Source organism: Monodon monoceros, unplaced genomic scaffold (genome assembly GCF_005190385.1).
Source record: "Monodon monoceros isolate NGI ecotype Baffin Bay Population unplaced genomic scaffold, NGI_Narwhal_1 Super_Scaffold_1, whole genome shotgun sequence".
NCBI classification, from domain to species: domain Eukaryota; kingdom Metazoa; phylum Chordata; class Mammalia; order Artiodactyla; family Monodontidae; genus Monodon; species Monodon monoceros.
Window position 1 is genome coordinate 70,232,747 of NW_021703765.1, and position 13,449 is coordinate 70,246,195.

The following is a 13,449-nucleotide window of genomic DNA, read 5'->3' on the forward strand; positions in this document are numbered from 1 at the left end:
CTCTGCCCACCTTAAACAGAGCATTCCCTGCCACCCTCAGAGCCTTTCTCCACATTGTGTGGCAGCCTCCGAGTCCCAGCATGTGCTAAGTGGCCTTTGGCATGGTGGTCTCAGTGGAGACGGGCAGAGGTGAAAATGGCAAAAGAGGAAGCTGGGTTTTCTCCTGTCATTATCAGATGCCTCTGCATGTACAGTTAATCAAGGAGCCAAGGATTTATTAGAATCTTGGTTTTAAAATAGGATGTAGATGTTGAGTTTAATAACTAAGCTGTCAGAGAGTGGATGTGGGGAAGGAAATGGAGCAGCCAGGACTGCAGGTAGAGCAGATGTGGCTGAGTGAGGAGTGTGGCAGTTCCCAGGGAGAAAGTGCGGCTCTGATTTCTCAGCATCCACGAAGGACGAAGTGGAGCAGACCTAGTCATCCTTCAGTCCGAGTGCCAGAAAGCGATGATTTCCTGTGCCAAGATACCAAGTTCTTAGTGAAAGACAGGAACTGAGGATTGAACTGTTCACCCAAAGGAATATCTTGATTTTCATTGATCGCCGACTAAAAGGGGACTAAGGTTCATTAATGAGGCAGGTGCGGTCCCTAAATTTGTTTCTGGAATGTAAATTGGAGATAGCTAGCATGTGGTATCATCCTTTTAGGCGTCCTCTCTTGCCCTCCATCGGTCACATTGTGCTAACTGTGGGTAACGAATAGTAAAGTAAGCTCTGGTCCCTCCTTTCTCTGATGGACTGTAATGCACACATAAAACTCCGCATACCCTGTCTGGACTAATTGCATTTACCAAATCTCATTAGAAGAAAAGCAAACTGTTTGGAAACACAACATGTAGATAACCGCCTCCCGGCCACCGTTCTGGAGCTTCCTGCGCAGTGTCCTGCTTCACCCCGGCGTCGGAGCAGGAGGCGGGCAGTTGCCTGACACAGGCCCAAGTGCAGCAGTCACAGCGGAGCTGGGATGTGACGTCCTAGACAAAGGGGCAGTCTGGGCAGGGCTCCCCCGGGAGTGGGAGCATTTCTCAGGGTGAGCTGCTTTGAAAAAGAATCAGAGCCTCTTGGCCGCATTTGGCTCCTAAATGCATTTTTTTTCCAGGAGTATATTGAGTTGAGTAACTGGGTGTTTGGGCACTTTACCAATGCTACAGCTGCTGCTGAAGTGCTGGGCTGCTTTAAAAGCAGTTCCACAGAGCTGGACTCAATGGCTGGGCTGAAAAACTGCTTTTGATATTCTTTTCCCCCGCTGCACCAAACCTGATAACGCGCGCGAACTCCCAAGCCTTTCCGCAGGCACTAATGGCTTCTGCAAGCAGCTCTCCACAGTGATGAGTTCCTGCCTCACCCATGTTCTCCCAGGAGCAGGATGGTCTGTGCCTCACTGTTCTAAGAATTCCTGGATTGAGATGCTGCTTATGGGGATAGAGCCACTGACTCTATCGGTGCCCACGGCTGGGATGACTCAGATGAATGCTCTGGCCCAGAGTGGCGAGCCCTTGGACGCTGGTCATCTGCACTCACTTCTTGGGGACAGCTGTCCAATAAATGTCACCACCTTTGTTGCCTCTGCCGGCAGCTTTCGTAAAGAAGCCAAGAATGGAGGCTTTCTCTTGCCGGGGGTGAGGCAAATTGATTAATAACTGTGGGAGGGGGTGGGGGATACTTGAGCCATCTGTCGTTAATAACATCCTTCTGTGGACAGTAGGACCCTAATTTCCAAGTGTCCTTCACTAACTTAAGCTGGGGGAAGAAACCTATAAAGGCTGCAGGGATAAATCTGAATGGCATATTGTACATGTGGAAATTTGTGGTGTTCACTTTTTATCAGAACTAAATCCGGATTCTGGGGCTGGAGGACAGATAAAGCAGAAGTTGTTAATGGTTACGAAGCAAAGGTAAAAGGAAACTCTTAAAATAAGATTTAACATAGCTATTTAGCTTCTATGCAAATGAGGAGTCTGTTCAGATTTTGTCATGCATCTGTGCCGTGGAGGTGCTCTGGGGAATAAGTTCTGTCTAATGTGTCTCCTTCTTGGATTTATCTTATTTGACTTTCAGAAAATGGAATAGCATGTCCCAAGGAGGTCTCTAGTTATGGCAAAGAGAAACTGTGTTGTAGAGAAATGAGTCCAGGTACCAGTTGTCCTGGTGGGAGTGACAATTCCTTTAATTCTTTAAAAAAAGAAAAAGAAAGGACTAGATTTAACGTGCTTGTTCATCTTATTTTAATCACCTGAGGGGGTTTAAAAAATATATATTGTAAAGTAGCTTTTATGACTCTCCCAATATTTTTAGTCAGCCTAATTGTAACCAGTAGGCTTCCAGCCCACTTACCTGATGTCAGTGAATTTAGAAGATAGTTGTCATAGTGGAGACGACAGTTGCTCGAGTCATCTGGCACTGTGTCAGCTGGAAAGCTGTTTCCTGGCCTCTCGTTAGCCCTGCAGTGCAGCGGGGATTGATGGCTCACAACGGTGCTGCCAGCAGCTGCAGGGTCCTCTGGTGACCTCTGAGTGAGCAAAGAAAGCTTACATCACGCTCAGTGAGATGTACTTAGAAATAGTCCTTCCAGTGCTGGGTGTGTTTCCTGAATCTTTAGACGTTGGGAATCCACGTTTTGGCATATAGTTAATTCTCTGTGAACTGTGATGTTTGATTTTCCAGACCCCAGTATTCTTCAATCAACCTTGAAAACAGAGCATTGACCCTGGCAGTTAAAATAATTTGAGGTCAATATACGGAATACCTTTTAAATAGTGGCTTGCTGGTTTTCTCTAAATCTTACCAGTGTAGAGAACCTTGTGTTCCTTCCTTTTTCCTTCTGTCCGATGGCTGTCTAAGTCGGTCTGAGTATAAGATTACCACAAATCAGTCCAAGTACACGATGCAGGTTTGGGCCCCTTAGTAGAAATCCAGCTGGGAGGCCTAAATTGCAGGGCCTTCTTTGAGAGTGTTTAGCAACAAGAAGGGCAAGTTGGAAAGTGCAGCCTGTCACCGTTAACTACTCAGGGGTAATTAAAAATGTCAGAGATGCAAAGTAACTGCTGATGCATTTCTAAGTTGGTAGCTGTGTATTTTCCCTGAAGGGTTCTGATGAATGTTAACCATTTCTCATTTTTATTTTGCTGGGTTTTGTTTTGTTTTGGCTTCAGCATTCTTGCTCTTGCTATGCTTATTTGTTGAGTTTTGATTCCCCGTGTCACTGTTTCCTTTCACACGTATCTCTCAAGGTTTATACAGTGAACAATGTGAGTGTGATAACCAAAATACGGACAGAACATCTGACTGAGGAAGAAAAAAAGAGATATAAAGGTAATCTCTTCCCTTCTCTCTTTCTTTTAAAAATAAATTTATTTATTTTACTTATTTATTTGGCTGCGTTGGGTCTTTGTCGCTGTGTGCGGGCTTTCTCGTTGCAGTGAGTGGGGGGTTACTCTTCATTGCTGCGCGCGGGCTTCTCATTGCGGTGGCTTCTCTTGTTGCAGAGCACGGGCTCTAGGCGCGCGGGCTTCAGTAGTTGTGGCACATGGGCTCAGTAGCTGTGGCTCGCGGGCTCTAGAGTGCAGGCTCAGTAGTTGTGGCGCACGGGCTTAGTTGCTCCGCGGCATGTGGGATCTTCCCGGACCAGGGCTCAAACCCGTGTCCCCTGCATTGGCAGGTGGATTCTTAACCACTGCGCCACCAAGGAAGTCCCCCTTCTCCCCCCTCTTTTTTTTTTTTTAGCCTAGAGGAAGTCTTTGTTGCCTCTGTTAAATTTGGGGGTTAATGTGATTAGGTCATGCCAGTCCAAATTTCCTTTTTATAAAATTTTCCTTAGTCTGACTCATCTTGGAGGTCCTCCCCTGTGATTGGCTCCAGCTGTAATTAAAGCCATTCACAGGGCTTGTTTATGTGTTATGCAGGACAATTGTTGGATTCAGTTGAAAAAGTAGATAAGGATATTGGAGAATATTTATCACTGGAATGAGTGATTTAGTCCAAACTATCACGATGAAAGATTTGGACAGAACTTGGGCTTTGAGCCAAAACATAGCCAATACATGGCTGCCATATCCCAGCTGGCGCGAGGCCGGTTCAGGGCCGTGTGAAGTACCTACCTGGTGTGCCTTGGTCTCCTCAGCAGTGAAATGAGTGCTACCAGACCTGCCTTAGAGTCATCGGGAGGATCAGATGAGTTATTACACGTAAACCTTGAGACTGGGGCTTGCAGCGTGCGGTGAGCGTGTGGCCATTGTTAACTCACACCTCCTCTACCATTCCCATTAGTCCAGTTTGACAGTTAAGGAAGCTGAGGCCTCCGACCAGCCAAGGTGCAGTTAGAATCCAGATCTGGCTCGTTCCTAAATCCAAACTTTTTCTACTATTCTGATTGAATTCTTATAACTATTGTTCATCTAGCTTAGAGATCCTAATAAAAAGTGTCCTAGAAAAAGTAAGTTAGGGGCTTCCCTGGTGGCGCAGTGATTAAGAATCTGCCTGCCAATGCAGGGGACACGGGTTTGATCCCTGGTCTGGGAAGATCCCACATGCCGCGGAGGAACTAAGCCTGTGTGCCACAACTACTGAGCCTGTGCTCTAAAGCCTGCGAGCCACAACTACTGAGCCAGCATGCCACAACTAGTGAAGCCTGTGTGCCTAGAGCCCAAGCTCCACAACAAGAGAAGCCACCCCAATGAGAAGCCCGTGCACTGCAATGAAGAGGAGCCCCCGCTCACCACAACTCGAGAAAGCCTGCACGCAGCAACAAAGACTCAACGCAGCCATAAATAAATAAATAAATATTTTTAAAAAAACGAAAACAAAAAAGGATAAGTTAGCTGATGGCTATTGGGGATGATTTTATTGGCCTGTCCATAGATGGATTTCCTAATGCATGATGGAGAAACATGAAGGTAGGATGAGAATCTTTTTCTAATCATAATTAAGGTATAATATTCGACATTCAACTTTTCCCTCCTCTGTAGCGGACAGGAACCCACTGGAGTCTTTGCTGGGGACTGTGGAACACCAATTTGGTGCTCAAGGGGTAAGTCGAAGTGTGAGCTTCCAGCACGGTTTAACAGGAGATGACTTTTCTCTGCTTGTGGTGGCATTTACTGAATCCTGAGCAGACCACTTGATTTGAACAGGCTAAAAAGTACTCCCCATCTGGAATCTGAGATATTCTTTTGGAAGAGAATAAGATGAGTGAGTCTTTGAAAATAAAGATTTTAGAGGCAGGTAGTGATTATAGAAATCAGGTGCTTTCTCTCCTGTTTTAAACTAGGCCCTCTCTGTAAAATGGAACTGAAAAAAGGATTCAGGACTTTATATTTTAATAGAGCACCTGAACAAAAACTTTCTTTCTCAGTCCTCACAATAACCATATGCAGTTGCTGCCGTGGAGGTCACTGCGGGTCAGAAAAGTGAAATTACCTTTCCAACGCCACAGGCTAAAGAAGGACAGAGCTGGAACCTGAACTCCAAATCTTCCAGATCCCATGTGCTTTCAGATATTTCTGTCTGTCGCTCTTTTTCCTTTCTATAATCAGGAGATAAAAGGAGAGTGGAGAAATGATTTGAAATGGAGAAATCCATTAGACTTGATCATGTAGTTTGGTAATCTGTTTGTCAATTTTCTTGTTCTGTGCAGTTAACTTAATAAAAAAAAGTTAATGACTAGAACTTCCTGCTCTGTAGCTGGTTAAAATGTCCACCTCAGAGGCTAGGTGCCCTAGGCCTCCACTTGTCAGCATCATTTGGCATTTCTGACTCCCCTGAGTTCTGGCTCGGCAGGACCTCACCACAGAGTGTGCCACCGCCAACAACCCCACAGCCATCACACCTGATGAGTACTTCAACGAAGAGTTCGATCTGAAGGACAGAGACATCGGAAGGCCCAAAGAGCTGACGATTAGGACACAAAAGTAAGAGAGACTCAGCAGCCGTTGTCAACGGGTTCTTGATTGTTTCAGAAGTCGTGCTGTTTTCCAGTGTCATGTTCGGTCCTTCCTCTGTTCCCTTCCTTTAAAAATAATTTCAAATTACTGGAACTTCCCTGGCGGTCCTGTGGTTAAGACCCTTCCACTGCAGGGGGCACAGGTTTGATCCCTGGCTGGGAACTAAGGTCCTACATCCTGCAAAAAAAAACAAAAACAAAAAAAAACCCAAAAACAAAAATTACTTTATCTGATGAAAGGTAACAGTAGATTGCCCATCTTATTATTCGACCTTCTCCAAATGGAATATAGATTGGATATAAGAATTCCTTATTTTTTTTTTAACTGCCAACAAGCTTTAGCTGATCAAATGAAATGGTTTCCACCAGCTACCAATTCTTCCTGCTTGCTATCGATTAAGGCTGTAGCGCAGGTCATTTCCCCTGCTTGCCCGATTTCAGGGTGATGCGAGTTCTTTGTGGCTCTAATCCCTTCCCAGCTTAGACGTAGGGGAGGTAAGATGACTGGGAAGGCTGGGGTGTGGGGCATAAGGAAGCTGACGTTGTCTAGCCTACTGCGTAGAAGTAACGCAGTCTCCCTGTCTGAGGGAGATGGCCTCAGTCTTTTCTCATCCAATCCGGCAGGTTTAAAGCAATGCTGTGGATGTGTGAGGAGTTTCCTCTGTCTCTCGTGGAGCAGGTCATCCCCATCATTGACCTGATGGCCCGAACTAGTGCGCATTTTGCCCGACTGAGAGACTTCATCAAACTGGAATTCCCACCTGGATTTCCTGTCAAAATAGGTACCGTTCAATAAGCGCCCATAGGTTCTGCCCGTTTTTGCGGGAGACAGAGTGTGCTTCAGGGAATTGGAGCATCTGAGGCAAAAGAAGCAGACAGTAGACTTAATGGAGGAGGGCAGAGTTATCCTCTAGTTTAATTTGGTTTAAAGAAGTGTCATGATTCTTAGTTCATTTTGCATATTAACATTAGGAGATCCCTCCCCAGCCATCAGTTCTATTTACAGATGGTGCTGACAGATGAAAAAGGCATAAAAACGTGACACATTGTTTTAATATGAAGCCTTACTTAAGTGAAACTTCAAATTAAACTTATTATTTGAGGAAGACAATTGACACTAAGATCCTTTGATACATTAATATGTTTCTGGGCTTGAATTAGTCTGCGTGATACCACATATAATACATATTACTTGTGAGGAATTTACATTTTGGATAGTTGTATCCTGGCTCCTGTATCCTGTATCCACTTGAATCCTGGCTGGATCACTTACTGTGATCTAGGAGAAGTCGCTTAACCTCTCTGAATCTCAGTTTTCCCATCTGTATATTGGGAAGGGTGGTTATGATGATTAAATGAAATCATACTTATAAAAAGTACTTGGCATGGTACCAGCATAGTAAGCACTCAGTAAATGCTGGCTGTTATTCTTCTCAGTAAAGTTTATTTATAAAAGCTTTTATTTTATTAGAAATTCCCTTGTTTCATGTCTTAAATGCACGGATTACATTTGGAAATGTTAATGGCTGTAGCACTGCTGAAGAAACTGTATCTCAAAATGTGGAAGGGACCCCATCTGATTCAGGTAAAAAAAAAAAAGTTGGATTATGTGATTAAAAAAAAACTCATACATTTAGTCATTATAGTAATTATTCAGTTTGAAATTAGAGTATCTTATGAGTAGATCTCTGTCTTGAATGAAAGAAAATTTTAGATTTAGTTTCAATTAAGTGAAAAAAAGCTTGCAGAATATGTATGACCCCACTCGAATTAAAAAGACAGCCTGTTCTTAAAAAACAACTTTATTGAGGTGTAACGTGTATGTAATAAAATACTCCCATTTTAAATGTAACGGTTCAGTGCCTTTTGGCAAATGTATACACCCACATAACCCCTACCACAGGCAAGATACAGAACATTTCCATCACCCCCCAAAATTTCCTCAGGCTCCTTTGCCATCAATCCAATTCAGATTTTGGATGCTATTGTAAATGGACTTATTTCTTAATTTTATTTTCCAGTTACTCATTGCTAGTATATCGAAATGTAATTGATTTTTTTTTTTAATTTTTATTGTGGTAAAATAGTGTTCTGTGTCTTAGGCCAGTTGAGGGATATATAGGCCTTTGTTTTATTATTATCATTTTTATTTTAAGTTTACAGATATCTTATATCTTCTTTCATATATTTACTATATTTCATAGTAAAAAAGGAAAAAAACCCACATTGGTGTGATTGTGTGATATATACACATCACATTCCTCAAAGGACCCACAAGTAAACACTGGTTACCTCTGGAATTTGGAAATAGGAGACAGGGTGTAGGGAGAGAGATCTTCACTTTTCATTTTACAGTCTTCTGTATATTTTTTGTGTGACTATGCATTTTATTACTAAAAAAAAGTGAAGGCAAAAAGAAAAAAACAGTATTCCAGTACTTTTCTCTGTCAAGATTATTCTCCCTTGAAATCTCTCTTACATAGTAGCCAACCTTGATTTTAATCATTTTAATTTTTTCATTTCTTTAATTAAAAAAAAGTTTTATAAAAAGTTGAAGTGGAAATTTATTTTACTAACTCAGGCACTGTACTGTCACCTTTTGTGTTTCAGCTTCCACTCTCACAAACTTTGAGGTTGATCAATCTGTGTTTGAAATTCCTGAATCTTACCACGTTCAAGACAACGGCAGAAACGTGTATTTGCAGGATGAAGATTACGAGATAATGCAGTTTGCCATCCAGCAGAGCTTACTGGAGTCCAGAAGAAGCCAGGTGCATTTATCAGAATAAATGGTGGGGCTTGGAAGCTTGGCCTCAGTTTGGCCTCAGTCTTTGGCTAACCTGACAGACTTACTCTAAATGACAAGTTTGGCATATTCATGGTATTTACATGGGTTATTTTATATTTTATGTACCTGGTCTTTTATAAAAGCTTATGAGACCATCTGCATAGCCCCAGTCAGCATCATTCACAGGATAGAGCCTGACAGACTTATCTTTTTCTTATACTCACTGATGTAGCTAATAATCTTCTCTCTTTCGGAGCCTGCTATATAACTTCTCAGTGGTGAAACAGTAAATTCTTGCTAGTTTACGCCATCATATTTTCCCTAGAATGTTATCTGTGTGTCAGTAGTCTCATACAAAGGTATGTGGATTTTAATCCCAACTTCCTCCCCAATGAAGACCAGTCATTGCGTTGTGGTTGCTCAATACGTGTGTGATGAAAAGGATGGTTGATTCATTGTTAAAATTGTTTTTTACTCAGATGTTTCATTCTGTGGTAAGGGGCATAATCTCAAACTCCTGAGCACTAAGGAGAGAACAGACCAGCCTGAGAACAGTTGCCTCTTGTCTTCCTATGTGGTTCTTCCTCAAGGCCTCACTTTCCTGGGACCATCCAGGGCTTGAGGATAGTAACTCCTCCATCCCCTCCCTCTGTGGCTTCCTGCTCTACTAGAGTGGGATCTGCTTCTCCCTCCACTGCCCTTTGGTGTGGTCCTGGGCTCCTGTTGTCCATTTGTTTGTTCATTGGTTTCTTCTGTCCTTCCATCGTTCATTCGGCAGATGTTTGCACAGTGCCTGCTTTGTGCCAGACTCTGTGCCAGGTGCTGGGAGCTCTTTGATGAAGCAGCTCCAGCGCCTGCCGTCATGGGGCCGCTAAGCTTTGAGAACGGTACCCACACTCCAGTGTCCCCCCAGCTGAGGTTTTTGGCATCCTGTTTTTTTCTGAAGTCTCAGCTTGGGTAACATGAGCCCCGCCTCCCATGGACCTGTTCTTAGAGCCATTCTGTTTTCTGAGGCTGCTGGGCCAAGGGCCAGACCCCAGGGCTGGCATGTTCCCCTTGAGAGAGGCTTCCCTCTCCTAGCCGTCACTGTCAATCCAGTATGCGTTTCCTTTTCCTGTTATAAGTGAGCTTATTTTTTTCCCCAATAGCTACTTAAACCTTGTCGGCCATAAATTTTGAGAAGAGGAGTAGCCAAAGATGACAAATAATGAGTTATGTATTCCAGTCTTGCTCTAGAAGAATTATCTGCTTTATTCATTGAAACTTTGCCTGAGGTTGAGTTGTTTTTAATAGATTGACAGCTACCACCTTCTCATACTTGATATCAAATCAAGCAGGGTAGTGGACCATATACTATCTGACATTTGGGTGTCATTTTAGAGATAACCCCAGTCTCTATTAATTTTTCACAGAGCTTTGTGGATAATGGACTTGTAAATATTCTTAATCTTGTTCTTGCTGCTTTCCTTTTGTTATCAGTACAACAGTTTATTCCTTCTAAGGGGTATTCGTGTCTGTCACATGTCTTTCCTAGGAGCTTTCAGGACCAGCTTCTAGTGGAGGGACTGGCCAGGCACATACCTGTGACGCCCAGGATGAGAGGTGACTGATGTGACTCTTGATGATTGACCCGAGGTTGGCACAGGCGCTTAGGACACTCGGCAGCGGGCCTGGCAAGAGAGACTTGATACAATGTCGGCTTTCTTGCTTCCTCTTGGGGCAATTCCTCATAAAAGGAGCTCTGAACTCTCGGGGGCTGAGCTTCCAGGAACTGGTGATAGAATTGCTGACCAGTTCACTAACCATTGCCGTGGGCAGAAAGGCACCCAGTAAATGTTTTCTGATCGGTCTGATCTTCTGCGAAGAACATATGATCACAGAGGGTCTAGGTGCTGTCAGTGGGAAGTTTATACAATGTTAAGGATGGTGCCACTTTGGGGAAGGGCTACAGAGATGATTAGATTATTATTATTCTTTTTTTTTTTGGCTGCACCACGTGGCTTGTGGGACCTTACTTCCCAGACCAAGGATCGAACCTGTGCCCTCAGCAATGAAAGCTTGGAGTCCTAACCACTGGACCGCCAGGGAATTCCCAGATTATCCGTTTTAAAAGGGGTTAAACTGGAAAGATTCATTTTACAAAGCATTTTCCTGTAGTCTGGGCACATATGAAAACCTGTTGAAGTTGGGTTTTGCTTTAAAATAGATCCAGGTTCAATTCCTAGCCCCATCACTTAGTGGCTGGGTGATCTCGGGCAGGTATGTACCTGCATCCAGCACCTACACCACCAGAGTTACATGGGATCGATGGCATCATGTACAAGAGGGGATAGGAAGCGCCGGGCTCGGCGCACACTGGGTCCGCAGTTAAGAAATATGGCTGCTGCTGCTGCTACGATGACGATGTTGAAAGTTTCTCTGCCCCATGTCGTTCTCACGCAGGGCTGTCCAGGAGAGCCTCCCCTCCGGCTCTGAAGGCCTGTGCCCCGGCGCCTTCCGTGAGACCAGCCGTTTTGACAGCGACCTGCAGCTGGCCATGGAGCTCTCCGCCAAAGAGCTGGAGGAGCACGAGCTGCGGCTGCGGGAGGAGGAGGCAGAGCTGCAGCAGGTCTTACAGCTGTCGCTCACCGAGAAGTAGTCCTTCCTGCCTCCCGCCCGGAGGCTCTGTCCGCACACGGGCCCAGGGACTGCGCCTCACACGATGCAGCATCGGACCCTGCTTTCCACAGAGGTGCGGGGCCAGGGCCCCCCGGGGCCACCCGCGACGCTCCCCAGTGAACGGGCTGGCGGCCAGCGGCCCCATCTCCAGGCTTGAGGGGAGGAGAGCGTCCTCACTTTCCATAGCTGTACTGGCTTGCAGGTCACGGTTTTACTACCAGCTTTAGATAAAAACCCAATCCCCAATCCCACCCCGCAGGTTTGTACATTAATTTTTATCAAGGAGTGATAACAAAACAAGTTCTTGCGGAGTCAGGGTGCTTTTATATACGAGAGCAGCAGCCTTTGCAGAGTGTGGTGTATGAGAACTTGGGAGACACTTCTGTACAGTTCACCAAAGAAATGGATCATTTGTGCCCTTCTGCTTTTCTATTTTTACCTTTCTACAGGGTTTCTAGGGCACTGTCACTGTTCTACTCCATCCCCACCTTATTCCACTCCTTCCACACCCAGCTAGAGAGGAGATAAGTACAGGATCTATTTTATTTTAGGGTTAACTATTTGCATCAAATTAAGATATACAGATGCCAACAGATGTTGCCTTAGCCTTAAAAATTACTAATGGTTTCAAACCACCTCACTCCACTTTGAGGGATCTGATTTGAATTTGTAAAGGCAGTTCCTTTGAGAGCAGGATCCTCCAGGCTAAATCCAAGGCAGCTAATCCTGGCCCTGAAGGAGCTGCTAGGAGAGCCCGAGGCTTGTTACTGAAGTGGGCAGGCTGACCAAAGGATCACCAAACCAGGGGTGTGTTCCAGGCCTTCTCTGGTGAAGGGTCTCCATGCAGAGGCCTAGGAAGACCTCACTACGTGCCCTGGGTGCACCTGAGAGGAAGGGGTGGGCTTGAAACTAGAAAGGGAGCTACAAACGGAACTCAGTGGCTCTGTATTCAAAAGGGAAAATGATGATTCTACGTTACTTTTTAGAGTTCAAATCAACATCTTTCTGGATGAATATATTTTTTAACAGAATCTTTTTATTATTTTTAAAAGATATAAAAATGACTGCTCCCATCAGTAGCAATACAAGGTTATACATTTTAACCAGATTTTCTCAGGCCTTTTTTGGATACCCTTAGTAGTTAACTATTTTGTCTAACCCTTCTGTAAATAACCACCGCACAACATAGAGAACCTGGGGAATACGGCCGAGGGCACCCTCACTCCAGCCCGGCCCATGGATTCATTCCTACAGGCTGCACTGAAATCACCTAGTAACAATATCCTCCTCCTCTGTTTTGCGTCCATTTCCTGTCTGTTGCGCTGCTTTGGGGACGGGAAGGGAAACAGGAACTACCGTTCCATTTAACGGCTGTATATACAGTTAGCGTTGCCAATGAAACGTTCCCAAAGAATTGTGCTTTTGATTCCATATGACCATCTGCCTTTCCTTTCATGGTCTGACCAAAATTCCTTCTCTGCACACGAGGCCAGTATATGCAGCATCATGTTTGTTTCAGATACACAGTTAGCATTTTGTTTACTTGGCGTTTACCTTGAGCCAAGATACGTCTTGGGAATGGCTGCAGTTAGGCCCCATCGTTTACTCACTAAGGTGAACAGAGGTAATCTCTGTTTGCATTCCATTGTTCTGCTTCCCCATGTCTTTGACTTTCTCCCCAGGAGGTCAGTTAACAAGGGACTGAACTTTGTGTCACTGTCACAGCAGTTTTCGATATGTGTTCACTCTTAAAATACAAATAAAGACTGCTTCCTTAGAGGGTGCTCGTACAATATTCTAGACAGCCTTTGTGTCTTTTTTTCTCTTCACATTTTTCTAGTCCCTTCCTGTTATGTATGTTACTGGAACATTAGAATTCCTCCCAGTCCTCGCTTGTGCGTGACAAAGGTGGCACAGTCCTCTCAGCGTCCTGCCCAAGTCACACGGTCCACACACGCCCACACGCTAGTCCTTTCAAATGGAAACTCCAAAGCCAGCATTGGGCCGCTCTGAGTACCTCTGCAGCCCTGGAGAGGGACTGTCTCTTGTGGAGTGCTGGAAGCCA

The 13,449-nt window shown here is 44.6% G+C and overlaps 1 protein-coding gene across 1 annotated transcript in view; it reads left to right on the forward strand.

The window, feature by feature from the left end:
- Window positions 1–13,179, forward strand: part of ANKRD13A (ankyrin repeat domain 13A) — a 39,602-nt gene extending 26,423 nt beyond the window's left edge. Inside the window, exons 7-15 of the mRNA XM_029227948.1 lie at window positions 1,829–1,895; window positions 3,231–3,312; window positions 4,965–5,026; window positions 5,776–5,906; window positions 6,563–6,720; window positions 7,410–7,523; window positions 8,549–8,709; window positions 10,261–10,328; window positions 11,169–13,179. Of these exons, the coding sequence (XP_029083781.1) occupies window positions 1,829–1,895; window positions 3,231–3,312; window positions 4,965–5,026; window positions 5,776–5,906; window positions 6,563–6,720; window positions 7,410–7,523; window positions 8,549–8,709; window positions 10,261–10,328; window positions 11,169–11,364 (1,039 nt within the window). The 3' untranslated portion in view covers window positions 11,365–13,179. The remainder of the gene's footprint in view (window positions 1–1,828; window positions 1,896–3,230; window positions 3,313–4,964; window positions 5,027–5,775; window positions 5,907–6,562; window positions 6,721–7,409; window positions 7,524–8,548; window positions 8,710–10,260; window positions 10,329–11,168) is intronic.
- The last annotated feature ends 270 nt before the right edge of the window (window positions 13,180–13,449 follow it).